This window comes from Scyliorhinus torazame, chromosome 22, assembly GCF_047496885.1.
Source record: "Scyliorhinus torazame isolate Kashiwa2021f chromosome 22, sScyTor2.1, whole genome shotgun sequence".
Classification (NCBI taxonomy): domain Eukaryota; kingdom Metazoa; phylum Chordata; class Chondrichthyes; order Carcharhiniformes; family Scyliorhinidae; genus Scyliorhinus; species Scyliorhinus torazame.
In genome coordinates this window covers 11,310,041-11,337,838 of record NC_092728.1, presented here as the reverse complement: position 1 = coordinate 11,337,838, position 27,798 = coordinate 11,310,041, and the positions used below count along the sequence as shown (strand labels likewise).

Genomic DNA, 27,798 nt, shown 5'->3' with positions numbered 1-27,798 from the left:
CGCTCCCACCTTCCCGCCGCACGTCCCCACCCGCACCCCTGCCTCCTTACCTCTGAAAGTGTCCAGCAAGTGCTTCCCAACGTACCAGCAGATCGTCTCGAAGTTCGGGAACTTAAAGAGGTCGGCCGGTGTTTAATCTCTTCTCGATCTCGTATGCTCTGAGGGAAAGGAGAAAGATGGTGTCACGATGAGCACTATCAGAGGTGCGGTAAGCTCCTTGTACGGAAACTCCAGTCTTCCTCCTACCGCGGCCCCCCAACCGCCCACCAACCCACCACCACCATCACAACCACCACCTTCAGGTCCCGATCAGTGCCCCTGCTGACTTACTTCAGCTGCATTTCGATGTTGAGACTGTGTAGGAGTTTCCACCAAATGCAATGCAGTCCATCGGTGTGAGAACAGCATGGATCCAACCTGTAAAGGAATTGGCAAAACAGAAATGATTACAGAAAATTCCAGGACTCCACACCGTTAACTTCCCTCAGCCTGCTCACATAGTGCGGCGCTCCCTCAGTACTGACCCTCCAACTGCATAGCACTCTCAGTAATCACCACTCCGGACGGTGCATTGCTCCCTCAGTAGTTACCCTCCCAACGGCGTAGCGTTCCCTCAGTACCGAGCCTTCTGATGACGCGGCGCTCCCACAGTATTTAGCCTCTGACAGTACAGCGCTCCCTCAGTATTTAGCATCCGACAGTACAGCGCTCCCTCAGTATTTAGCATCCGACAGTACAGCGCTCCCTCAGTACAGATCCTCTGACAGTCTGGCAATCCCTCAGTGCTGTCCCCCCAGCAATACCTCAGCACTGACCATCTGACAGTGCGGTACTCCCTCAGCACTGACCCTCTGACAGTTAGGCGCTCCCTCAGCACTGACCCTCCAACAGTGAGGCACTCCCTCAACACTGAGCCTCCCGACAGCGCGGCACTCCCTCCGCACTGACCCCTCTGACAGTTAGGCGCTCCCTCAGCACTGACCCTCCAACAGTGAGGCACTCCCTCAACACTGAGCCTCCCGACAGCGCGGCACTCCCTCCGCACTGACACTCCGACAGTGCGGCACTCCCTCAGCATCGACCCTCCGACAGTGCGGCGCTCCCTCAGCATTGACCCTCTAACGGTGCGGCACTCCCTCATTGACCCTCCGACAGTGCGGCACTCCCTCAGCATTGACACTCCGACAGTGCGGCACTCCCTCAGCACCGACCCTCCGACAGTGCAGCACTCCCTCAGCACTGACCCTCCCGACAGTGCGGCACTCCCTCAGTATTGACCCTCTGACGGTGCGGCATTCCCTCAGTATTGACCCTCCGTGAGTGCAAGGCTCCCTCAGTACTGACCCTCTGACGGTGCGGCACTCCCTCAGCATTGACCCTGCGACAGTGCGGCACTCCCTCATCATTGACCCTCCGACAGTGCGGCACTCCCTCAGCACTGACCCTCCGTCAGTGCGGCGCTCCCCCAGCACTGACCCTCTGACAGTGCGGCACTCCCACAGTACTGACCCTCCGACAGTGCGGCACCCCCTCAGCATTGACCCTCCGACAGTACGGCGCTCCCTCAGCACTGACTCTCCGACTGTGTGGCGCTCCCTCAGCATTGACCCTCCGTCAGTGCGGCGCTCCCCCAGCACTGACCCTCTGACAGTGCGGCACTCCCACAGTACTGACCCTCCGACAGTGCGGCACCCCCTCAGCATTGACCCTCCGACAGTACGGCGCTCCCTCAGCACTGACTCTCCGACTGTGTGGCGCTCCCTCAGCATTGACCCTCCGACAGTGCGGCACTCCCTCAGCACTGACCCTCCGTCAGTGCGGCGCTCCCCCAGCACTGACCCTCCGACAGTGCGGCACTCCCTCAGTACTGACCCTCTGACAGTGCGGCACTCCCTCAGTACTGACCCTCTGACAGCACGGCACTCCCTCAGTACTGACCCTCTGACAGTGCAGCACTCATTCAGCATTGTCTCTCCGACAGTGCGGCACTCCCATAGTACTGACCCTCTGACGGTTCGGCACTCCCTCAGTACTGACCCTCTGACGGTGCAGCACTCCTCAGCATTGACCCTCCGACAGTGCGGCGCTCCCTCAGCGCTGACCCTCCGACAGTGCGGCGCTCCCTCAGCGCTGACCCTCCGACAGTGTGGCGCTCCCTCAGCACTGACCCTCTGACAGTGCAGTACTCCCTCAGTACTGACCCTCTGACAGCGCGGCACTCCCTCAGCACTGACCCTCTGACAGCCCGCAGCACCCTCAGCTCTGACCCTCTGACAGTGCGGCACTCCCTCAGCACTGACCCTCTGACAGTGCTGCACTCCCTCAGTACTGACCCTCTGATAGTGCGGTGCTCCCTCAGCACTGACCCTCTGACCGTGCGGTGCTCCCTCAGCACTGACCCTCTGACAGTGCGGCACTCCCTCGGTACTGACCCTCTGACACTGCGGCCCTCCCTCAGTACTGACCCTCTGACAGTGCGGCACTCCCTCAGCACTGACCCTCTGACAATGCGGCAGTCCCTCAGCACTGACCCTCTGACAGTGCGGCACTCCCTCAGTACTGACCCTCTGACAGTGCGGTGCTCCCTCAGCACTGACCCTCTGACAGTGAAGCACTCCCTCAGCACTGACCCTCCCGACAGTGCGGCACTCCCTCAGTATTGACCCTCTGACGGTACGGCATTCCCTCAGTACTGACCCTCCGTCAGTGCGACGCTCCCTCAGTACTGACCCTCTTGACGGTGCGGCACTCCCTCAGCATTGACCCTCCGACAGTGCGGCACTCCCTCAGCACTGACCCTCCGTCAGTGCGGCGCTCCCCCAGCACTGACCCTCCGACAGTGCGGCACACCCACAGTACTGACCCTCCGACAGTGCGGCACCCCCTCAGCATTGACCCTCCGACAGTACGGCGCTCCCTCAGCACTGACTCTCCGACAGTGTGGCGCTCCCTCAGCATTGACCCTCCGACAGTGCGGCACTCCATAGTACTGACCCTCTGACGGTGCGGCACTCCCTCAGTACTGACCCTCCGACAGTGCGGCACTCCCTCAGCATTGACCCTCCGACAATGCGCTGCTCCCTCAGCACTGACCCTCCGACAGTGTGGCGCTCCCTCAGCACTGACCCTCTGACAGTGCGGCACTCCCTCAGTACTGACCCTCTGACAGTGCGGCACTCCCTCAGTACTGACCCTCGGACAGTGCGGCGCTCCCTCAGCACTGACCCTCCGACAGTGTGGCGTTCCCTCAGCACTGACCCTCCGACAGTGCAGCACTCCCTCAGTACTGACCCTCGGACAGTGCGGCACTCCCTCAGTACTGACCCTCGGACAGTGCGGCACTCCCTCAGTACTGACCCTCGGACAGTGCGGCACTCCCTCAGTACTGACCCTCGGACAGTGCGCCGCTCCTCAGCACTGACCCTCCGACAGTGCAGCACTCCCTCAGTACTGACCCTCGGACAGTGCGGCGCTCCCTCAGCACTGACCCTCCGACACTGCACTGCTCCCTCAGCACTGACCCTCCGACAGTGTGGCAGTCCTTCAGCACTGACCTTCTGACAGTGCGGCACTCCCTCAGCACTGACCCTCTGAAAGTGCGGCACTCCCTCAGTACTGACCCTCTGACAGCGTGGCACTCCCTCAGCACTGACCCTCTGACAGTGCAGCACTCCCTCATCACTGACCCCCCTGACAGTGCGGCACTCCCTCAGTACTGACCCTCTGAAAGTGCGGCACTCCCTCAGTACTGACCCTCTGACAGCGTGGCAATCCCTCAGCACTGACCCTCTGACAGTGCAGCACTCCCTCATCACTGACCCCCTGACAGTGCGGCGCTCCCTCGGTACTGACCCTCTGACAGTGCGGCTCCCTCAGCGCTGGCCCCCCGACAGTGCTGCGCTCCCTCAGTACTGACCCCTCTGACAGTGCGGTGCTCCCTCAGCACTGACCCTCTGACAGTGCGGCACTCCCATAGCACTGACCCTCTGACAGTGCAGCACTCCCTCAGCACTGACCCTCTGATAGCCCGTAGCTCCCTCAGCACTGAGTCTAGCAGACTGGATTAAGGGGCTCGAATCTCCAGAGTGGGAAGTCCGTGATCTCCTAACTCGGGAAGCGAAGTGGCTCATTGAGCACAGCAGATGCCAGAGTTCTGATAATGGTGAACCTCCACAGGCACAGCGGCACGACATTCAGTTGGGAGGTTAATCTGATGTGCCGGAGTGAGCATGCGGAGTAAGCATGTAAATTCTATGATAAGATGGCGGCTCACCCACCACCTTCTCAGGGGACAATTAGGGACGGGCGATAAACGTTGGGCCCAGCCAGCGAAGACCACGTTCCCGAGAAGGAATACTTTAAAAATCATCGGCTCGGAGCTTACTCCGAAGTCTCGAGCTGTATAATCCAGGCTAACAGCCCTTGGTGCTGTACTGGGCAGCACAATAGCCACGTTATTTGACCAGTAATCCTGAGGCACGAGTTCAATTCCATCATTGCAAATTTGGTAACTAGATACGGTAAATAGATCTGGAACAAAAGGTTTGTCTTGGCCATGGTGACCGAGTAAATTACCCGACTGCTGTTTAAAAATAACCCAGCTCGTTCGCTAATGTCACTTGGAAGGAAATCTGCCGTCCTTACTTGGTCTGGCCTACACGTGACTCCAAACCCACAACATTTGGGCAGCACGGTAGTACAATTGGATAGCACTGTAGCTTCACAGCGCCAGGGTCCCAGGTTCGATTCCCCGCTGGTCACTGTCTGTGCGGAGTCTGCACGTTTTCCCAGTGTCTGCGTGGGTTTCCTCCGGGTACTCCGGTTTCCTCCCACAGTCTAAAGATGTGCAGGTTAGGCGGATTGGCCGTGATAAATTGCCCTTAGTGTCCAAAAAGTTTAGGAGGGGTTATTGGGTTACGGGGATAGGGTGGAAGTGAGGGCTTAAGTGGGTCGGTGCAGACTCGGTGGGCAGAATGGCCTCCTTCTGCACTGTATGCTCTATGAATTTATGAATCGTGGCTGACCCTTTAACCGCTGTCTAGAATGGGCCACCGAGCCGCTCAGCCGCAGCACGGGACGGAGGGCAACAAATCGAAAGCCCCCCAGGCGGGGACCACGGGAAATGGCGGAGATTTACCTGTCGGGATAAAGAGAGTCTGCCCCTGCTTCACCGAGCAGGTGTAGCATTTGTCCACCTGGTCCCCGTAGAACATCTCATTCTGGTTGTTCGACGAACTCCAGTGCTCGAACAGTGCCAGGTTCGCGTTGGTGGGCCTGATCAGGTAGAAAATCTTTTCCCCCTGCACACAAAGAGAACAGAAGCTGTCAGCTTGCGGGAGGTTATGCAGCGTTGCTGTGCTGTACTGCTCAGGAGAGGGAGACACGTGGCCTGAGCTGATTGTCTCACACCCACCGGGGACAAACACAAGAATGCCAAATTTCAAACTCTCACAACAATTTATACTTCAGGAAGAAAGGGTATTTATTGGTTGGCAACTTGACTCCGATTTTAAAAATATATAAATTTAAGGGAGGGTTGTCGGGGCTGGAGGTGTACAGAGGTTTGGATGGTTTTAGGGGCTGGTGGAGGTTAGAGAGATAGGGAGGGGTGTAGGGGGCTGGAGTTGGTTACAGAGATGGGGAGAATTGCCAATGCTGGAGGTTACAGAGATAGGGAGGGGTGTAGGGGCTGGAGGAGGTTACAGAGATAGGGAGGGGTGTAGGGCCTGGAGGAGGTTACAGAGATGGGGAGGGCTCTAGGGGCTGGAGAAGGTTACAGAGATAGGGAGGGGTGTAGGGGCTGGAGGAGGTTACAGAGATTGGGAGGGTTGTCAGGGCTGGAGGAGGTTACAGAGATAGAGAGGGGTGTAGGGGGCTGGAGGAGGTTACAGAGATAGGGACGGTTGTCAGGGCTGGAGGAGGTTAGAGAGATAGAGAGGGGCGTAGGGGGCTGGAGTTGGTTACAGAGATGGGGAGGATTGCCAGCGCTGGAGGTTACAGAGATAGGGAGGCTTGTAGAGGCTGGAGGAGGTTACAGAGATAGGGAGGGTTGTAGGGGCTGGAGGAGGTTACAGAGATTGGGAGGGTTGTCAGGGCTGGAGGAGGTTACAGAGATAGAGAGGGGTGTAGGGGGCTGGAGGAGGTTACAGAGATAGGGAGGGTTGTCAGGGCTGGAGGAGGTTAGAGAGATAGAGAGGGGCGTAGGGGGCTGGAGTTGGTTACAGAGATGGGGAGGATTGCCAGCGCTGGAGGTTACAGAGATATGGAGGCTTGTAGAGGCTGGAGGTTACAGAGATAGGGAGGGTTGTAGGGGCTGGAGGAGGTTACAGAGATAGGGAGGGTTGTAGGGGCTGGAGGAGGTTACAGAGATAGGGAGGGTTGTAGAGGCTGGAGGAGGTTACAGAGATCGGGAGGGGTGTCGGGGGCTGGAGGAAGTTACTGAGATAGGGAGGGTTGCAGGGGCTGAAGGAGATTGCAGAAGGTGAGAATATGCAAATGGAGGTGCTGCATGAATGGGAGTCCGTGTGTGTCAGTGAGCACAGCCAGTCATGGGTCATGGTGCGAGTCGTGCTCTGGGGGAAAAGCTCAGTTTTGGACAATCTCAAGCAACGGTGGGTGACGTGCGGCCTGAGGGCCACATGCAGCCCGCCTGGGTTGTAGTGCGGCCCACAAGACATTCTGTTGGCCGTCACCCGTGCGCAGGGCAACCACATTCCGCTGGTTTCAGTCCGTGTCGTTTTTTTACCTACCAAAGTGACTGAAGTGATTCACATGTAAAGCGAGGGTGAGTGAAGTGAGGTGCACGCTGATCACTCACAACATTGACTGTGAGATCCGTGCACTCCCTCTGTGTCCAAAGTGTTAATATCTCTTTTTTCTTTGTACCATTTGAAGTTGATGACAGTTCCATTAATGTACAAAGACTTAAGTGTTTTCTGTAATTAGTTTCTATAATTAATTCACCGTGTATTAAATGTATTTAATTTTATTCATGGGGTTGTTTGTGGTTACTGAACAAGCCCAATTTCAATTTTGTGGCCCACTGAGATCAGGAGGACTGCTCACTAGACTAGGCTGCCCATCAGTGATCACGTGAACAGCGAATGGGGGGTGGTTGTTGGTCAGGAGAGTGTTATGTGCACACACGCATGCAGTTAGGCACCAACCCCGGAACCCCACTCTCACTCGACTCGCCCATACCTTGAGAACGTGGTACCACACGGATGTGCCCCCAAAGTCAATGTGGAAGTCGGTGTAACTGTCCTTCACCCCCATCAGGCAGTACTTCTGGACGCTGGGCCTCTCGAAGAGTGAGGACTCGGGCCATAGGTTCTCCACCCAGGAGAGCTTCCGCACCAGCTTGGGGGTCTCCACCAGGTTGGACAACCTGAAACAGGCCAGAGAACAGCAAAATTGCGAGGGAAAGATAGATTCTTTATCAACCTCGCCACAAGTTCATTCCAACATGCCTCTCAACCCATCGGGGACTTGCTTTTACTTAAGTGCTGTGAAATAGGAAGCCAATTTGTGCAGAGCAAGATCCCACAATGTGATAAATGATCAGATCTCTCTAAATCTCAGAGATCATAGTGTACGGGTCCACAGGTCACTGAAAGGGGCAACACAGGTGGAGAAGGTAGTCAAGAAGGCATACGACATGCTTGCCTTCATTGGCCGGGGCATTGAGTATAAAAATTGGCCAGTCATGTTGCAGCTGTATAGAACCTTAGTTAGGCCACACTTGGAGTATAGTGTTCAATTCTGGTCGCCACACTACCAGAAGGGTGTGGAGGCTTTAGAGAGGGTGCAGAAGAGATTTACCAGGATGTTGCCTGGTATGGAGGGCATTAGCTATGAGGAGCGGTTGAATAAGCTCGGTTTGTTCTCACTGGAACGACGGAGGTTGAGGGGCGACCTGATAGAGGTCTACAAAATTATGAGGGGCATAGACAGAGTGGATAGTCAGAGACTTTTTCCCAGGGTAGAGGGGTCAATTACTAGGGGGCATAGGTTTAAGGTGCGAGGGGCAAGGTTTAGAGGAGATGTACGAGGTAAGTTTTTTTACACAGAGGGTGCCTGGAACCGGCTGCCGGAGGAGGTGGTGGAAGCAGGGACGATAGTGACGTTTAAGGGGCATCTTGACAAATACATGAATAGGATGGGAATAGAGGGATATGGATCCCGGAAATATAGAAGATTTTAATTTAGACGGGCAGCATGGTCGGCGCAGGCTTGGAGGGCCGAAGGGCCTGTTCCTGTGCAGTACCTTTCTTTGTTCTTTGTTATGTCTTGCTCGTTCGCCCTGGTCTGGGTGTAATTGGCTCACTGGCCTGCTCTGTGTAAGGGGAGATTGGAGATTGTTCCCAGCTTCCGTCCAGGATCCTGCCTGACACTGCGGAGATCTGGTTAGCCTCAGTGCCCAGGACAAGCACGCTGGCGTGCAATGCCCCACACATTTGAAAAGCCCAGGCTGCACATTGTGAACTCAATAAATCTGGGCCAGAGAAGCTGGTTTCCGTTCTGATGACTATCGATCGTTGTAAGAGACCCATCTGGTTCACTAATGTCCTTTTTTAGGGAGGGAAATCGGCCGTCCTTACCCGGTCTGGCCTACACGTGACTCCAGATCCCACACACAGCAATGTGGTTGACTCTGAACTGGCCCAGCTCGCCACTCAGTTGACAGCGGCTCACTAACAGCTTCACACTAGGGACGGGCACAGTGGCACTGCTGCCTCACAGCGCCAGGGACCCAGGTCCGCTTCCGGCCCTGGGTGACTGTGTGTGTGGAGTTTGCACGTTCTCCCCTTTATCTCTGTGGGTTTCGTCCGGGTGCTCCGGTTTCCTCTCAAAGGATGTGCAGGTTAGATGGATTGGCCATGATAAATTGCCCCTTAGTGTCCAAAAGATTGGATGGGGTTACTGGGGGGTGTGGGCTTAGGTAGGAGAGCCGGGGCAGACTTGATGGGCCGAATGGCCTCCTTCTGCACTGTAGCGATTCTATGATGGGCATTAAATGCTGGGTCTTTGGCAGTGACGTCCAGACCTTGTGAATGGACGAAGGAAGATCGTGGGCACAGTGGCAGCCAGCGGCCCCCCCCTTCCCCCTCGCCCGTCTCCTCACCTGGTGTCTGAGAACTCCAGGCTGATCACATTCAACACTTTCTCCCGACTGCCACTGTTATAATATTTGACAAAGTCACCGAGCTTCATCTTGCAGTCAGCCTGACGGGCCACATCGATAACATCAATAATCTTCTCTGAGCCTGTAAGAATGTGGGAGGGTGGGGAAGTGTAAAGAGGCAGCATGCCCCAGGTGAGAAAGAGAAGTAGCAGTGAAATAATGGGCACAATACCCAGGCAACGAGTGCAATAAACGCACAACTCTTGCTCCCGCGACGCAGGACACTCGCATGCGCCCACACCCGCTCGCGGTGCTTGACACTTGCATTGCTCGGTCCCCTGCAGACCCAGACACTAGGTGCCCACTCCCCTGGCAGGGCAGGACAGTGGCATGCCCATTCCGTCCAGTGTCTGACCCTTGCATTCCTCACTCCCCCGCAGTGCCAGACACTCACACACTCACCCACGCACCGCTCCACGTCATTGACGGTGAAGGAGCTGGAGGGCACAGTCATTCCCAGGCCATCCTTCTTTGCCACCAGAATGGGCACACTGAAACTGTTCTCCTCCAGGTAGTCCACTGTCAGCTGATATCCCGTCGGCTTCAGAATAACCTCATCTGCACTGGAGAGAGAGACAGGACACACATCCAACTGCAATCATTAGATAAGGAGTCAAACATGAACTAACAAACAGAACAGACCTCTCCTGTCTCACCTGAAATGCAGCACAGTGCGGCGCTCCCTCAGTACTGACCCAACAGTGCGGCGCTTTCCGAGTACTCTCCCTCCAACGCCACCACAGCGCAGGCCCTCCAATGGTGCGGCGCTCCCACAGCGCTGGCCCTCCGACAGTGCGGGGCTCCCACAGTGCTGACCCGACAGAGCGGTACTGTGAGTACTCTCCCTCCGACGGTGCGGCACTCCCACAGCGCTGACCTTCCAACATTGCTGCGTTCCCTTAGCGCTGACCCTCCAACAGTGCGGTGCTCCCTCAGTACTGACCCTCCGACAGTGCGTCGCCCCTTCAGTACTGACCCTCTGACATGGTGGCGCTCTCTCAGCATTGATCCGCTGACAGTGCGCAGCTCCCTCAGCACTGCCCCTCTGATGGTGCGAAGCTCCCTCAGCACTGAATCTCCGACAGTGCGGAGCTCCCTCAGCACTGACCCTCCGACAGTGCGGCGCTCCCTCAGCACTGACCCTCCCGCAGTGCGCCGCTCCCTCAGCACTGACCCTCCGACAGTGTGGAGCTCCCTCAGCACTGACCCTCCGACAGTGCGTCACTCCCTCAGCACTGACCCTCCGACAGTGCGGCGCTCCCTCAACACTGACCCTCCGACAGTACGCCACTCCCTCAGCACTGACCCTCCGACAGTGTGGAGCTCCCTCAGCACTGACCCTCCGACAGTGCGTCACTCCCTCAGCACTGCATTAAGATGTCCCGATTAGGTGAGTCTGGAACCCGCGACCTGCTGACTAAAGATTCCAGAGCGAGACCCAACTAAGCCTTAGTCATGGAGCAGGGAGTGGGACCCTTGTCTGACAGTATGGGAATATATTCTACGCAAAGACACCCATATAATGGAACAGCAACCCCCGTATCACCTCTCCGATTGGGATGGACTCACAATCAACCCTACCTTGGGAACGTCCGGCTCCGGAGCTCTTTAATAAAGATCTGACTCCCGGTTTGGACTGGCTGCGTTCTGTCCACAGTGTAGAGACTATCCGGCTTCGGCCAACTTTTCCTCCTTTTCACTGGCGAGATGGGGAGTGAGAGAGAGAGATGGGATAAATCTTGAATCAGAACTGCCAGTAAAGTGGAGAGATTAGCACTGACCCTCTGATAGCGAAACACTCCCTCACCACTGACCCTCCGACAGTGCGGCACTCCCTCAGCACTGATCCACCGACAGTGCGGCGCTCCCTCAGCACTGACCCTCCGACCGACGCTCCCTTAGCACTGACCCTCCGAATGTGTGGCACTACCTCAGCACTTACCTTCCGACAGTGCGACGCTCCCTCAGCACTGGCCCTCCGACAGTGTGACGCTCCCTCAGCACTGCCCCTCCGACAGTGTGACGCTCCCTCAGCACTGACCCTCCGACAGTGTGACGCTCCCTCAGCACTGCCCCTCCGACAGTGTGATGCTCCCTCAGCACTGACCCTCCGACAGTGTGATGCTCCCTCAGCACTGACCCTTCGATGGTACGGCGCTCCCTCAGCACTGACCCTCCGACAGCACGCTCCCTCAGCACTGACCCTTCGACGGTACAGCATTCCCTCGGTATATCTATGCTCCTTGTCGCTCTTCTGTTTATTGAGCTTCCCCCACCCGACCGTGAGTTCTACATTGTACCCATTTTCTGGGTGAATAAGTTTCTCCTGAAATCCCCATGATTGGATTTACTCGTGGCTTATCTTATTTTGATGGCCCCTTAGTTCTGGTCTCTTCCCCCTCCCTCTCCCGCAACCCAACAACCTGGAAATATCTTCTCTACGCCAACCCAATGGAAATTCTTGATGCTTTTAAAGATCTCAATCAGAATATAATGAATAATGAAGGTCAGCGAGCTCAGTATTGCTCCCAGAGAAGCAAGGCTGAGCCTTTCAGACCAGGCGTCCTCCTGTCGCACGATAGCAGGAATGATGTCTACCTCAATTCAAGGAGCTGAGAAAGGGGGGGGTACTTACTCACAGAGGGTCCGTGCGCCTTCTCACAGTTCGGACAGTGGTACAAATCAATCTCTGCCGCCATATCTTCCTCCACACCGACACAGCTGGAAACACAGTCACCAGAAGGATAGATTAACAGCCCGTTCACCTCAACACTGGTACCAAATGCAGATGGGCAGTGACCTCCGGCTCTAACATTTCCAATTTCACTGGGCATACATTGGACAGACCAACCGCTGGATCACAGAGCTGACATTCGCAAAGTGTTCAAACTGAAAAGAATATTAGAATCAGGGAGGGTTTGGAAAAACGAGGGGAAGAGAATAGATTTATCCCAAGATCAATGTACAACCTACTACCTCTGCTGATATCTGCACACTGACTGGTGTTTCTCCGCCCCCTCGCTCTATCTCAGGAATACATCAGTAACTCTGTCTGATCCCCATTCATGGCACTGTAATCTCTGTAGGATTCCAGTCCACCTCATCGTAAACTCTGTATGATCCCAGTCCACCTCATCATAAACTTTGTACGATTCCCACCCAACACATCGTAAACTCTACGATTCTGGTCCAACACATCATAAACTCTGTACGATCCCAGTCTACCACACCACAAACCCTGTACAATCCCAGTCTGCCATTTTGTTATCGCTGTACGATCCCTGTTCAGCATAAACTCTGTATGCTCCCCGTCTAAAGCATCGTAAACTCTATACAATCCACGTACAACGCATCATAAACTCTTTACGATTCCCATTCAACACAACGTTAGCTCTGTGTGATTCTAGTCTACTATATTGTCATCTCTGTACAATCACTGTTCAACACATCGTAAACTCTGTACGATCCCCATCCAATGCGTTGTAAACTCTGTACAATCCCCATCCAACACATCGGAAACACTATGATCCCCGTCCAACGCGTCTTAAATTCTGTACGATCCCTGTCCACCACATCGTAAACTCTGTACAATCCTTTTTCAACACATCATAAACTCTGTACAATCCCAGTCCAACACACTGATCGTAAACTCTGTACAATCCATGTACAGCACATCGTAAACTTTGAACGATTCCCATCCAACACCTTGTAAACTCTGTACGATCCCAGTCTACTACATCGCCCAACACATCGTAAACTCCATACGATTCCCGTCCAACACAATACACAGATGGCATTCACCAAGAACGGGTTGCTGCCGTCAATCCAAAAAGATTAATGTAATGTACGAATTTTGTTGCCAGCGTGATGTTGGCTCTACGTCCCAAAGACTAGAGGATCGTATCAAACAATGTCCCTTCCGCGGTTTGCAAAGGGCACGGTACAGACCCTACCAAATCAGCCCGTGCTTGCAAAACTCAAAACAGCGTGTCCAACATTAGATGTGATTCTGCGATTGGACAACATTTGCTTAATAATCCTCGGTGTGCTAAGAATTATGCTGACAGCCAATTTAAGATAGTCAGTTGGGCCCGCAGTGTGGCACATTTGCGAGTACTGAAGCAACACATATTAATGCACAGGGCCCCGTTCTTTGCAGACAGAAAGAACAAGTAGACACATTGCACCTGTTTCAGCTAAACAAAACTAGTGACAGCAATTTGCTGTTTTCTTTCCTCGGGACAATGCCTTGACCAATCAGAGTCAAGCTGCCGGGCTTAAACCTAAAAAAAAAAAATGTTTGGTGGTTAACTGTCAGTCGGCAGCAACTGGTACATTCTCTGTGGCAATGCCGCTACCATTTGGAGTCCACTTGCCAATCAATTAGCATTCTTCTCTTGTAGTATAAATGATTGTTCCCTTTACATTAGGTATTCTTGCGAAACGTCTTGATGAGTGTAAGATGAAAAGCTTCTTTTTTTCAGCAATACTTCAAGCTTATTTGTGGGGTTTATTATTTGAGGGTTATGTTTATTATTTATAGGGTTTATTTGGGGTTAATTACAGAGTTTATTCTATAATTTATTTATTAAAGGTGTGGGTTTATATGGGATTATTATTGGAGGTGTGTTATTAGTATCCAACCGCAGTGGGTCGGATCTCAGACAACGATGAGGCAGAGTACAGGAGAGAGATAGAGAACCTAATGGCGTGGTGTAACGGCAACAATCTCTCCCTCAACGTTGGCAAAACTAAGAGATGGTCACTGACTTCAGGAAGCAAAGTATCATACACACCCCTGTCTGCATCAACAGGGCCGAGGCGGAGATGGTTAACAGCTTCAAATTCCCAGGTGTGCACATCAGCAACAATCTATCCTGGTCCACCCATGTCGACCATATGACCAAGAAAGCACAACTGCACCTATACTTCCTCAGGAAACTAAGGAAATTCGGCATGTCCACATTGACTCTGAACAAAAGCATCCTATGTGGCTGCATCCTAATGATGCCAGCCCCCGGATTGCCCGGCCCAGTCCCCGGAGCTCCCGACCCTCGACGACGAGATCCGGCCCAACTCGACCCCGAGAGGCCCGCCCAACGACCCGACGACGGCCGCCCAGCAACCCGGTCTACCTGCAGATGGAAGAAAGAAAAATCCATATGGAGGCCCAACTTCAAGGGGCTACTTCAAGAACCGACCCCAGGAGCGCCCAAGGAGGGAACAGACCACGGGACACAGCCCAACCTGCCTCAGGAAGCCCCTGCCCGCGCAACCCAGGACCCACGAAATGGCGGAGACCCCGCGCGAGGACCCGAACGTGCTGCAAGGTATTCGCATGCCCGCAGAATGGCGGGACCCATCCGGATCGCAAATATGCCCCCCCCAGCAAGCCCTCTACCTCATCCAGCGCTCGGGACCCTGCCAGATTATCATAGAATTTACAGTGCAGAAGGAGACCATTCGGCCCATCGAGTCTGCACCGGCTCTTGGAAAGAGCACCCTACCCAAGGTCAACACCGCCACCCTATCCCCATAACCCAGTAACCCCATCCAACACTAAGGGCAATTTTGGACACTAAGGGCAATTTATCATGGCCAATCCACCTAATCTGCACATCTTTGGACTGTGGGAGGAAACTGGAGCACCCGGAGGAAACCCACGCACACACTGGGAGGATGTGCAGACTCCGCACAGACAGTGACCCAAGCTGGAATCGAACCTGGGACTCTGGAGCTGTGAAGCAATTGTGCTATCCACAAGGCTACCGTGCTGCCCCAGATGCGACCTCGGAAACCTAACCAGCGCCCTGGTCCCCGTCAGATACAACCACCTACATTCCACAAGGTCAGACTTCTCCCATCGGATCCCAGGACGCAGCCGCCGACCGAGGAAGCGAGGGAAACGCGGCGGTCTGCAGGTTAGACTGAAGCAATGCGGTTTCAAGTGTTAAGTAATGGGTTAAGAGACATTGCAATTTGTTGTCTCATTAATTGACACTGATATGTAAAGGGGCTTCAGGTGGCCTCTGTCAGGTGGTGTGTTGTTAAGAGTTTTGTGCAGAGGCTGTGGAAGTGAAATAAATGGTGTTTGGTGAAAAGGAACAGAACTTTAGACTCTTCATATCACAGCAACTAAAACGGCTAACAATTGGTAGCAGAGGATGGTTGCTGTGTAAATGTGAAGGGTTGATCAATACAACTTTTCCACAACAAACCAAGGAGTGAGTGAGAAAAAAAAAAAGAAGGGATATATAGCTGAACCGAGGATAAAGATGGCTGGATATGACTATCCTCCCTTATTTTCTGAAAGGAAATCGTACGACCAATGGAGAAGTGCAGTAGTTACGTGGACTAAGGTAACTGCTTTGGGAAAGAGAAAACAAGGTATGGCATTGGCTCTTTCTCTACCATATGGCAGTAAAATCCGAAACAAAGTGCTTTCTGAGCTGGAATTGGAAGAGTTAGACTCAGAAGGTCTGGAGACTTGATTACATTATATGGATAAGATTTATAAGAAAGGTGACTTGTTAAGTGTGTATGAAACATGGTCGGATTTTGATAAGTTCCGGATTATGGAGGATATCTCCATGGAAGACTATATAATGGAATTTGGCAGACTATATCAAAGGCTGCAGAAACACAATCTGGAATTTCCACAGTCTGTGTTGGCCTTTAAATTACTTGACTGTGCTAGAGTGAGCAACATGGATAGGCTCCTGGTTTTGACAGGAGTTCAGTTTACTGATAAGGATAGCTTATTCGAACAAATGACAAAAGCTTTACAAACGTTTCTGGGGAAACATTCGATTCCGATGGCTCTGATGACCCAAATAGGTCAGCCTGCAATAAGGCAGAATATGGAAGATACACTAGTAGCAGGATGGAGAAATCGTATGGCTACGAACAGGGCTCAAGACTAAAGACTGAGACCGAGACAAGGAAATTATGAAGATCATAGGCATAGATGGCAAAACAATTATTTTGCAACATGGTAATCAAACTGTTAGGGTACATTCATCAAGGATAATGGGTACAGATTACAAATTTTCAAATTTAGACAGAGCAGACAGACATGACGAGGTACCAGAGTCATCTGGTACGCATGTGTTTCAGAACTATGCAGACCAATCAACTGATATAGACAGGGTTTCTGTGGAAGAACACACTTCTGATGAATTAGAACAGGCCATTTTTCCGAAAGGGCAACTGCCAAAAGTTGGTACAAAAGTTGGTAAACATTGGTTGAATGTACAGCATTCAGGGGAAGGAGTCAAGACAATGGATTGGGAAAACGAAGTTCAAAAATGGAGGGCACAGAAATGCAGTGCCAGTTCAGATAGTACATCGGATAGTGAACAGGTCCGCGGGAAAAGGTCGAGAACTATTGAAAGGACATCCCACAGCAGAAGGGAAAGATCAAGCAGTAGCAGTACAGAACGAGATACCAGGCGGGAGAGGGGACGTCAAGATCTCGGAACATGAGTAAGACTACGAATACAAATAGGAGTAGAAGCCCACATGCACGTGAGATTTTGGTGGCTTCAAATAAATTAGATGAAAAAGTTATTAAAGAAGCTAAACAGCAAGAATTGCATAGTTGGAGTGAATTTGGGGTATACACGGAAGTACCGGATAGGGGACAAAGCTTTATCCCACAGATGGATTTGCACGGAAAAGGTTCTTCCGGATGGAACTTATAAGGCAACGGCCAGGCTTGTGGCAAGGAGATTTGAAGAAAACTTAGAAGATCAGGATTTAAGGGTAGATTCACCTACAGCAGGAAAGGTTATTTTAAAGGTCATCTTGGCTCTATTAGCCACAAAGGCATGGGAATGCAAATCTATAGATAGCTGCCTTTTTGCAGGGGCATCAGCTCCAGAGAGACATTTTTCTCCGTCCTCCTAAAGAAGCAGCCTCTGGAAGTTGAACAAATGTGTATATGGATTAAATGATGCATCTAGAGTCTGGTATTTTTTGGTAAGGTCAGTTTTGTTAAAGTTAGGCTGTTGCCAGTTGAAAGCAGATCCTGCAATGTTTTACTGGCACAATAAAGGTAATCTTTCTGGCATTTTTATGATGCATGTCGATGATTTTTTTGTGGGGTGGGACTAGTGATTTTGAAGCTATTGTAATCTCTGGTTTGAGGAAAGAATTCTGGGTTGGAAGTCAAGCTTCCGGTGCATTTAAATATATTGGACTGGAAATTGGACAGACTAAGTTAGGGGCAACTTTACGTCAGCAATCTTATTTGGAAAGCATCAGCCCAATAGCAATTAGTCGTGGCCGAGTTTCACAAAAATACGCAATGGTTTCAAAGATAGAAAAAGAGCAACTGCGAAGTTTAATTGGGCAACTGAACTGGCTAGGGAGACCGACTAGACCGGACGTGAGTTTTGATGTCTTAGAGTTGAGTACAAAGATGAATGATCCCAAAGTGGAAGACATAATAAGAGCAAATAAAGCACTGGCCAAACTAAAAATGCAGGAGTGTGTTTTGAAGTTCCCGGTTTTAGGTGACCGTAAGCACTTGAAACTCAGTTTATAGTGATGCGTCCTATGCAAATTTATGTGATGGTGTTTCAAGCGCAGGAGGTTTTATAATTAAATGTTGCCTGCTTGTGTGGGAAACAAAGAAAATAAGGAGAGTGGTAAAAAACACTTTGGCTGCTGAGACGTTAAGCCTTGTAGAGGCGGTGGATATGGCCTTTTATATAAGTATGGTATTGACAGAAATTTTGGGATTAGGGGATTTGGGTAATATACCTATTGACTGTCACCTTGACAATAAATCCCTGTGGGAAAATGTGCACTCTACAAAAAGTGTCAATGAAAAGAGGTTACGGATAGACATCGCAAGTTTGAAGCAGATGTTGGACAGAGGGGAAATAACAAAAATTAAATGGGTCGACAGGAGCTATCAACTGTCAGACTATTTTACGAAAAGAGGGGCGAGTTCGCAGAAACTTTTGGATATTGTTAATGAAGGGCACTTGTTTCTGTGACTTTTTTTCTTTCTCGTCCCAAAAAAAAGGGGAGGAAGCCATGTGTGTGTTTTTGAGTTTCTTGAAATTTTGTTTTCACCTAATTATTTTTTTCTCCAAGGAAGGGGAGACTGTTAAGTAATGGGTTAAGAGACATCGCAATTAGTTGTCTCATCTATGTTAAGTATCCATTAATTGACACTGATATGTAAAGGGGCTTCAGGTGGCTGCTGTCGGGTGGGGTGTTGTTAAGAGTTTTGTGCAGAGGCTGTGGAAGTGAAATAAATGGTGTTTGGTGAAAAGGAACAAGAACTTTAGACTCTTCATATCACAGCAACTAAAACGGCTAACATCAAGACCCTTCTCCCCAGCATACTCCTGGCACACGTCCACGATCGAAAACAAGCTGGATGAACTTAACGCTAGACTTACCTCTCAAGAGGGAAGTAAGAGAATGCTGTGTGCTCTGTTTCACAGAGACATGGCTCACCCCCACCTCACTGGACTGTGGCATACAACCTGAAGGCTTCTCAATTGACCGGGCGGACCGCAGCGCGTCATCAGGCAAATCAAAGGTTGGAGGGGTTTACCTCTTCATCAACTCCTCCTGGTGCTTGGATGTGGCGACCCTGGCAGCCTACTGCTCCCCGGACCTGGAATACCTGACCATGAAGTGCCGCCCATACTATCTTCCACGTGAGTTCACTTCAGCCATTATCACAGCGGTCTACATCCCACACCAGGCAGAAGTGAGGAAAGCGTTGGACGAACTACACAGTTATAAACAACTACGAAACAGAACACCCGGAGGCCTTGTTCATCGTGGCCGGAGATTTCAACAAGGCCAACCTCAAGAGTGTACTGCCAAAATTCCATCAGCACATCTCCTGTCCCACCAGGGGCGACACACTCTTGACCACTGCTACTCAAAAATCAAGGTTGACTACCGTTCCATCCCCCGACCGCACTTTGGGAAATCAGACCATAAGATGGTGCTCCTTCTCCCGGCATACAAGCAGAATCTCAAGCGGGAGAATCCAGCTAAGAAGGTCATGCAGTGCTGGTCCGAGGAAACAGAAGAGCTCTTATGAGCTTGCTTAGAGACTGGTCCATATTTAAGAACTCAGTGACCAACTTAAATGAGTATGCAACCACCGTCACAGACTTCATAAGCAAATCTGTGGACGACTGCGTGCCAAAGAAAGCAGTACGTACATTCCCCAACCGGAAACCATGAAGAAATCGCGAGATTGACTCCCTACTGAAGGACAGGTCTGAGACGTTCAAGTCAGACGATCCTGACCTATACAAAGAAAGGTACAGCACAGGAACAGGCCCTTTGGCATTCCAAGCCCGTGCCGACCATGCTGCCCGACTAAACTACAATCTTCTACACTTCCTGGGTCCGTATCCCTCTATTCCCATCCTATTCATGTATTTGTCAAGATGCCCCTTAAATGTCACTATCGTCCCTGCTTCCACCACCTCCTCCGGTAGCGAGTTCATGGCACCCACTACCCTCTGTGTAAAAATAAACTTGCCTCGTACATCTACTCTAAACCTTGCCCCTCGCACCTTAAACCTATGCCCCCTAGTAATTGACCCCTCTACCCTGGGGAAAAGCCTCTGACTATCCACTCTGTCTATGCCCCATATAATTTTGTAGACCTCCTATCAAGTCACCCCTCAACCTCAGTCATTCCATTGAGAATAAACCGAGTTTATTCAATCGCTCCTCATAGCTAATGCCCTCCATATCAGGCAACATTCTGGTAAATCTCTTCTGCACCCTCTCTAAAGCCTCCACATCCTTCTGGTAGTGTGGCGACCAGAATTGAACACTATACTCCAAGTGTGGCCTAACTAAGGTTCTATACAGCTGCAACATGACTTGCCAATTCTTATACTCAATGCCCCGGCCAATGAAAGCAAGCATGCCGTATGCCTTCTTGACTACCTTCTCCACCTGTGTTGCCCCTTTCAGTGACCTGTGGACCTGTACACCTAGATCTCTCTGACTTTCAATACTCTTGAGGGTTCTACCATTCACTGTATATTCCCTACCTGCATTAGACCTTCAAAGTGCATTATCTCACATTTGTCCGGATTAAACTCCATCTGCCATCTCTCCGCCCAAGTCTCCAAACAATCTAAATCCTGGTGTATCCTCTGACAGTCCTCATCGCTATCCGCAATTCCACCAACCTTTGTGTCGTCTGCAAACTTACTAATCAGACCAGTTACATTTTCCTCCAAATCATTTATATTTACTACAAACAGCAAAGGTCCCAGCACTGATCCCTGCGGAACACCACTGGTCACAGCCCTCCAATTAGAAAAGCATCCTTCCATTGCTACTCTCTGCCTTCTATGACCTAGCCAGTTCTGTATCCACCTTGCCAGCTCACCCCTGATCCCGTGCGACTTCACCTTTTGTACTAGTCTACCATGAGGAACCTTGTCAAAGGCCTTACTGAAGTCCATATAGACAACATCCACTGCCCTACCTGCATCAATCGTCTTTGTGACCTCCTCGAAAAGCTCTATCAAGTTAGTGAGACACGACCTCCCCTTCACAAAACCATGCTGCCTCTCACTAATACGTCCATTTGCTTCCAAATGGGAGCAGATCCTGTCTCGAAGAATTCTCTCCAGTAATTTCCCTACCACTAACGTAAGGAGTTCCCTGGATTATCCTTGCTACCCTTCTTAAACAGAGGAGCAACGTTGGCTATTCTCCCGTCCTCCGGGACATCACCCGAAGACAGTGAGGATCCAAAGATTTCTGTCAAGGCCTCAGCAATTTCCTCTCTAGCCTCCTTCAGTATTCTGGGGTATATCCCACCAGGCCCTGGGGACTTATGTACCTTAATATTTTTCAAAATGCCCAACACCTCGTCTTTTTGGATCTCAATGTGACCCAGGCTATCTACACACCCTTCTCCAGACTTAACATCTACCAATTCCTTCTCTTTGGTGAATACTGATGCAAAGTATTCATTTAGTACCTCGCCCATTTCCTCTGGCTCCACACATAGATTCCCTTGCCTATCCTTCAGCGGGCCAACCCTTTCCCTGGCTACCCTCTTGCTTTTTATGTATGTGTAAAAAGCCTTGGATTTTCCTTAACCCTATTTGCCAATGACTTTTCGTGACCCCTTCTAGCCCTCCTGACTCCTTGTTGAAGTTCCTTCCTAATTTCCTTATATTCAACACCGGCTTCGTCTGTTCCCAGCCTTCTAGTCCTGACAAATGCCTCCTTTTTCTTTTTGACGAGGCCTACAATATTTCTCGTTATCCAAGGTTCCCAAAAATTGCCATATTTATCCTTCTTCCTCACAGGAACATGCCGGTCCTGAATTCCTTTCAACTGACACTTGAAAGCCTCCCACATGTCAGATGTTGATTTACCCTCAAACATCCGTCCCCAATCTAAGTTCTTCAGTTCCCGTCTAATATTGTTATAATTAGCCTTCCCCCAATTTAGCACATTCACCCTAGGACCACTCTTATCCTTGTCCACCAGCACTTTAAAACTTATTGAATTGTGGTCACTGTTCCTGAAATGCTCCCCTACTGAAACATCTACCACCTGGCCGGGCTCATTCCCCAATACCAGGTCCAGTACAGCCCCTTCCCTAGTTGGACTGTCTATATATTATTTTAAGAACCCTCCTGGATGCTCCTTACAAACTCTGCCCCGTCTAAGCCCCTGGCATTATGAGGAGACGGCCAAAGACCCCCTGTTGCAGCGAATCATCCACAACTTCAGCAATGGCTGGCAGAAAGGGCAATGCCCACAATTCTACAACGTCAAGGACGACCTGACGGTGATTGACGGCATCCTGCTCAAGCTGGACAGGATAGTCATCCCGCTACGTCTCCAGAGCTTGGTGCTGCGGCAGATTCATGAGGGACACCTGGGCGTAGAAAAGTGCAGACGCAGAGTCCGGCAAGCTGTCTACTGGCCCGGCATCAACCAGGACATCACGGACATGGTCCTGAACAGCGAAACCTGTCAGAGGTTCCAACCAGCGCAGAGCAAGGAGACGCTCCAACCACTTGACCTAGAGACCAGAAATCCAGGTATTATCTCCGCAAAGCCATCCGAGATGCCAAGAGAGAATATCAAACCAAGCTAGAGTCACAGACAGACTCTCGGAGGTTGTGGCAAGGACTAAACAACATAACGGGCTACAAAGTGAAGCCGAACAGTATCTCTGGCAGCAGTGCACCCTTACCCGATGAACTCAATGCAGTCTATGCTCGGTTCCAGCAGGTAACCAACAATCCACGGTCGAGTGCCCCAACAGCCCATAACTCACCCACACCCACCATCACAACTTCCGAAGTCAGATCGGCCTTCCTGAAAGTGAACCCTCGGAAGGCAACAGGACCGGACGGGATCCCTGGTCGTGCACTCAGAGCCTGTGCGGACCAGCTGGCAGAGGTGTTCGCGGACATCTTTAACCTGTCCCTACTCCACTCCGAGGTCCCCACCTGCTTCAAGAAGACCACCATCATAAGCCAAAGGAACCAGGCAACGTGCCTCAATGACTACCGTCCGGTGACCCTGACCTCCGTCGTAATGAAGTGCTTCGAGAGGTTGGTTAAGAAGCGCATCATCTCCATACTCCCAGAATGCCTTGATCCACTGCAATTCGCATACCGCCGCAACCGGTCCACAGCAGACGCCATTTCCCTGGCCCTACACTCATCCTTGGAGCATCTCGACAACAAGGACTCCTACATCAGACTCCAATTTATTGACTTCAGCTCTGCCTTCAACACCATAATCCCAGCCAAGCTCATATCAAAGCTCCAAAACCTAGGACTTGGCTCCCCACTCTGCAACTGAATCCTCGACTTTCTGACCCACAGACCACAATCAGGAATGAATGAACAACAGCACCTCCTCCACAATCGTCCTCAATAGCGGGGCCCCGCAAGGCTGTGTACTTAGCCCCCTACTCTACTCCCTGTACACACACGACTGCGTGGCAAAATTTGGTTCCAACTCCATCTACAGATTTGCTGACGATACGACCATAATGGGCCGGATGTCGAATAACGAGTCAGAATACAGGAGGGAGATAGAGAAGTGGTTCAGCGACAACAATTTCTCCCTCAATGCCAGCAAAACTAAAGAGCTGGTCATTGACTTCAGGAAGCAAAGTGCTGTACATACCCCTGTCAGCATCAGGGCCGATGGTTAGTAGTTTCAAATTCCATGGGGTGCACATCTCCAAAAATCTGCCCTGGTCCACTCACTTCGACGCTACCACCAAAAAAGCATAACAACGCCTACCCTTCCTCAGGAAACTAAGGAAATTCGGCATGTCCACATTAACACTTACCAACTTTTACAGATGCACCATGGAAAGCATCCTATCGGGCTGCATCACAGCCTGGTATGGCAACTGCTCGGCCCAGGACCGCAAGAAACTTCAGAGAGTCGTGAACACAGCCCAGTCCATCACAAGAACCTGCCTCCCATCCATTGATCCCATCTACACCTCCTGCTGCCTAGGGAAAGCGGACAGCATAATCAAAGACCCTTCCCACCTGGCTTACTCACTCCTCCAACTTCTATTGGGCAGGAGATACAGAAGTCTGAGAACACGCACAAACAGACTTAAAAACAGCTTCTTCCCCGCTGTTACCACTCTAAATGACCCTCTTATGGACTGACCTCATTAACACTACACCTGTATGCTTCATCCGATGCTGGTGCTTATGTAGTTACATTGTATACCTTGTGTTGCCCTATTATGTATTTTCTTTTATTCCCTTTTCTTCCCATGTACTTAATGATCTGTTGAGCTGCTCGCCGATAAATACTTTTCACTGACAATAAATAAATCCAATCCAATCACAGCTTAGTATGGCAACTGCTCGGCCCAAGACCATAAGAAACTACAGAGAGTCGTGAACACAGCCCAGTCCATCACACAAACCCGCCTCCGATCCATTGACTGTCTATACCTCCCGCTGTCTGGGGAAAGCGGGCAACATAATCAAAGACCCCTCCCACCCGGGTTATTCTTTCTTCCAACCTCTTCCATTGGGAAGAAGATACTAAAGTCTGAGAACACGCACTAAACAGGTACAAAAACAGCATCTTCTCCACTGTTACCAGACTCCTGAATGACCCTCTTATGGACTGAACTGATGTCTCCACACATCATCTCTACTTCATAGCACTATACTCCATATGCTTCACCCGATGTCTATGTATTTACTATAAATAATAAACCCTATAAGTACGCTGTCTATTTATCGTATATCCTATGTTTTTCATGTATGGAATGATCTGTCTGGACTGTACGCAGAACAATACTTTTCACTGTGCCTCGATACACATGACAATAAAAATCCAAATCCTATTTGGGGTTATTTTATATAGAGTTTAGGAGCGGCATAGTGGTTAACACTGCTGCCTCACAGCGCTGAGGACCCAGGTTCAATTCCGGCCCCAGGTCACTGTCCGTGTGGAGTTTGCACATTCTCCCCGTGTCTGCGTGGGTCTCACCCCCACAACCCAAAGATGTGCAGAGTAGATGGATTGGCCACGCTAAATTGCCCCTTAATTAGAAAAAAAGAATTGGGTAGTCTAAAGTTTAAAAAAATATATATATTTATAGGGATTTGGGGGGATTATTAGTTATAGGGTTCATTTGGGGTTATTAGTTATAGGAATAATTGAGGGTTTATTATTTATAGTGTTTATTTGGGGTTAATTATTTATAGGGTCTATTTGGGGATTATTATTTACAGGAGTTATTATTTATAGGGTTTATTTGGGTTTATAATGTACAGGATTTATTATTTATAGGGCTTATTTGGAGTTTATTATTCATAGGGCTTATTTGGGGGTTATTATTTATAGGGTTTATTTGGAGTTTATTATTCATAGGGCTTACTTGGAGTTATTATTTATAGCATTTATTTGGTTTTTTATAGGGTTTATTATTTGTAGTTTATTTGGGGGTTCTTATTGAAAGGGTTTATTATTTATAGGGCTTATTTGGAGTTATTATTTATAGCATTTATTTGGTTTTTTTCATACGGTTTATTATTTATGTTTTATTTAGGGGTTATTATTTATAGAGTTTATTATTTGTAGGGTTTATTATTTATAAGCCTTATTATTTGTAGGGTTTATTTGGGTTATTATTCTGGGCTGGTTTAGCACAGTGGGATAAACAGCTGGCATGTACTGCAGAACAAGGCCAACAGTGCGGGTTCAATTCTTGTACCAGCCTCCCCGAACAGGCCAGAATGTGGTGACTAGGGGCTTACAATAAGCGATCATTATTTATAAGCTTTATTATTTGTAGGGTTTATTATTTGTTGGGTTTATTTGAGATTATTATTTATAAGGTTTATTTGAGGTTATTATTTATAGGGCTTATTTTACGGTTATTATTGATAGGGTTTATAATTTATAGGGTCTATTTGGGGTTTATTATTTATATGAAACAAAAATCGCTTATTGTCACAAGTAGGCTTCAAATGAAGTTACTGTGAAAAGCCCCTAGTCGCCACATTCTGGCGCCTGTTCGGGGAGGCTGGTACGGGAATTGAACCGTGCTGCTGGCCTGCTTTCAAAGCCAGCAATTTAGCTCTGTGCTAAACCAGCCCATGTAATAGAGTCTATTTGGGGGTTATTATTTATCGGGTTTATTTGGGGTTATTTATAGGGTCTATTTGAGGTTATTATTTATAGGGTTTATTTGAGGTTATTATTTGTAGGGTTTATTATTTATAGGGTTTATTTGGGGTTATTGGGAGGGTCCATTTGGGGGTTATTATTTATAGGGTTTATTTGAGGTTATTATTTGTAGGGTTTATTATGGGTTAATATTTATAGGGTTTATTTTTGGGTTATTGAGAGGATCCATTTGGGGGTTATTTCTAGGGTTTATTTGAGGCTATTATTTATAGGGTTTATTTGGGGTTATTTACAGGGTTTATTTGAGATTATTATTTATAGGGTTTGTTTGAGGTTATTATTTCTAGGGTTTTTATGGGCAGCACAGTGGTTAGCACAATTGCTTCACAGCTCCAGGGTCCCAGGTCCGATTCCCGGCTTGGGTCACTGTCTGTGCGGAGTCTGCACGCTCTCCCCGTGTGTGCGTGGGTTTCCTCCGGGTGCTCCGGTTTCCTCCCACAGTCCAAAGATGTGGTTAGGTGGATTGGCCGTGATAAATTGGCCCTAAGTGTCTAAAAAATTGCCCCCAAGTGTTGGGTGGGGTTACTGGGTTATGGGGGCTTGGGTAGGGTGCTCTTTTCCAAGAGCCGGTGCAGACTCGATGGGCCGAATGGCCTCCTTCTGCCCTGTAAATTCTATGATTGTTTATTTGGGGTTATTTATAGGGTTTATTTGAGATTATTTAGAGATGATTATTCATAGGGTTGATTTGGGGTTACTTAGAGGGTCTAGTTGGGGTTATTTAGAGAGTTTATTTGAGATTATTTATCAGCTTTGTGGGTTTATTTATTTCCCAGGCCAAGGGGGGGGGGGTTATAGAGAGTGTTTCTGGGGATGTTTATTGATGTGTTTATTGGGGGGTTATTTATTGCCCAGCACAGGGGGACCCTCCCCCTCCCCTCACCTGCCGTCCCCCCCTCACCTGCCGTGGAACCAGTCCTGGCAGCCGTCGCACTCGATCATGAAGCGGGTCACATCATAGGGTAAGCGGCAGAGGCAGTAAACCGGCACCGACGCCATTGTCCCCGGGGGGGCGGGGGCGAGTGGCCGCACTTTCCTCACCGCCCCGAACCGTGAGCTCCGGCCGGCACCGGGGAGAAGCGCGCGGCCCGAGCCCGGTGAAACCGGCGGCGGTGTTGGCGGCGGCGGGATCGTCCCTCTGGGCGGAGCCCGGGCTCGGATCGCTCCGTTCCCGGCCGCACTTTCGCTGCGGCTCAGACCCCCGGTGGCCGGTTTTAGAGGAACCCCTCGGCTCCTCGCGGCTGGATTAACGTCCTGGGAATATTGACGCCGGAGCGGGGGCTGTTTAATTCAACTAAACCCGGGGGCGCCGGCTTCGCATTCGCACTTTCGCGCCGGAGGGGGAAGGCAAACGCGCAGCTCTGCTCCCGCTCGCACTTTCCACACGGCCGGGGCCCGGTCTGAGGGAAGTCCCCGTCCTCCCGTCGGGGAAATAATGCCCGCCGAATATTCACCCCCGCAATCGTTCGTTTTAATCAAGTCCGACCAGCAGGGTCTCCGTTCCCGGTCGCACTTTCGCCACCAGCCAAGTGGAGGGCGAGTGACAGATGTTGGGAGGTGATTCGCCCTCGCACTTTCGGCACAGGATCTGCAAACCCCATAATTTCTTCTTATAATATATATTTGTCTTCAATGCCCTGGGTCTTGTGCACAGCACCATCCTGAGGATCCATGGTATAATCCAGAGATCCACTCCGGTGAGGCATTCAGGACAGGCGACCCTGACCTATACCAGAAATCCAGGTACAACCTCCGTCAAGTCATCAGGGACGCCAAGAGACAATATCAGGCTAAGCTAGAGTCACAGGCTAACCGTCACGGACTCTCGTCGGTTGTGCTACAAAGCAAAGCTGAGTAGAATCTCCGACAGGAACGCACCCCTCCGGGATGAACTC

General features: G+C 50.5%; 1 protein-coding gene across 1 annotated transcript in view; it reads right to left on the bottom strand.

Annotated features, from left to right (window-relative positions):
• The window catches only part of phf8 (PHD finger protein 8), a 61,913-nt gene extending 34,732 nt beyond the window's left edge, over positions 1-27,181 (bottom strand). Inside the window, 11 exon segments of the mRNA XM_072489006.1 lie at positions 10-126; positions 128-158; positions 331-364; positions 367-417; positions 5,138-5,300; positions 7,201-7,387; positions 9,125-9,266; positions 9,587-9,747; positions 10,766-10,883; positions 11,820-11,905; positions 26,805-27,181. Of these exon segments, the coding sequence (XP_072345107.1) occupies positions 10-126; positions 128-158; positions 331-364; positions 367-417; positions 5,138-5,300; positions 7,201-7,387; positions 9,125-9,266; positions 9,587-9,747; positions 10,766-10,883; positions 11,820-11,905; positions 26,805-26,902 (1,188 nt within the window). The 5' untranslated portion in view covers positions 26,903-27,181.
• Between the last annotated feature and the right edge of the window lie 617 nt (positions 27,182-27,798).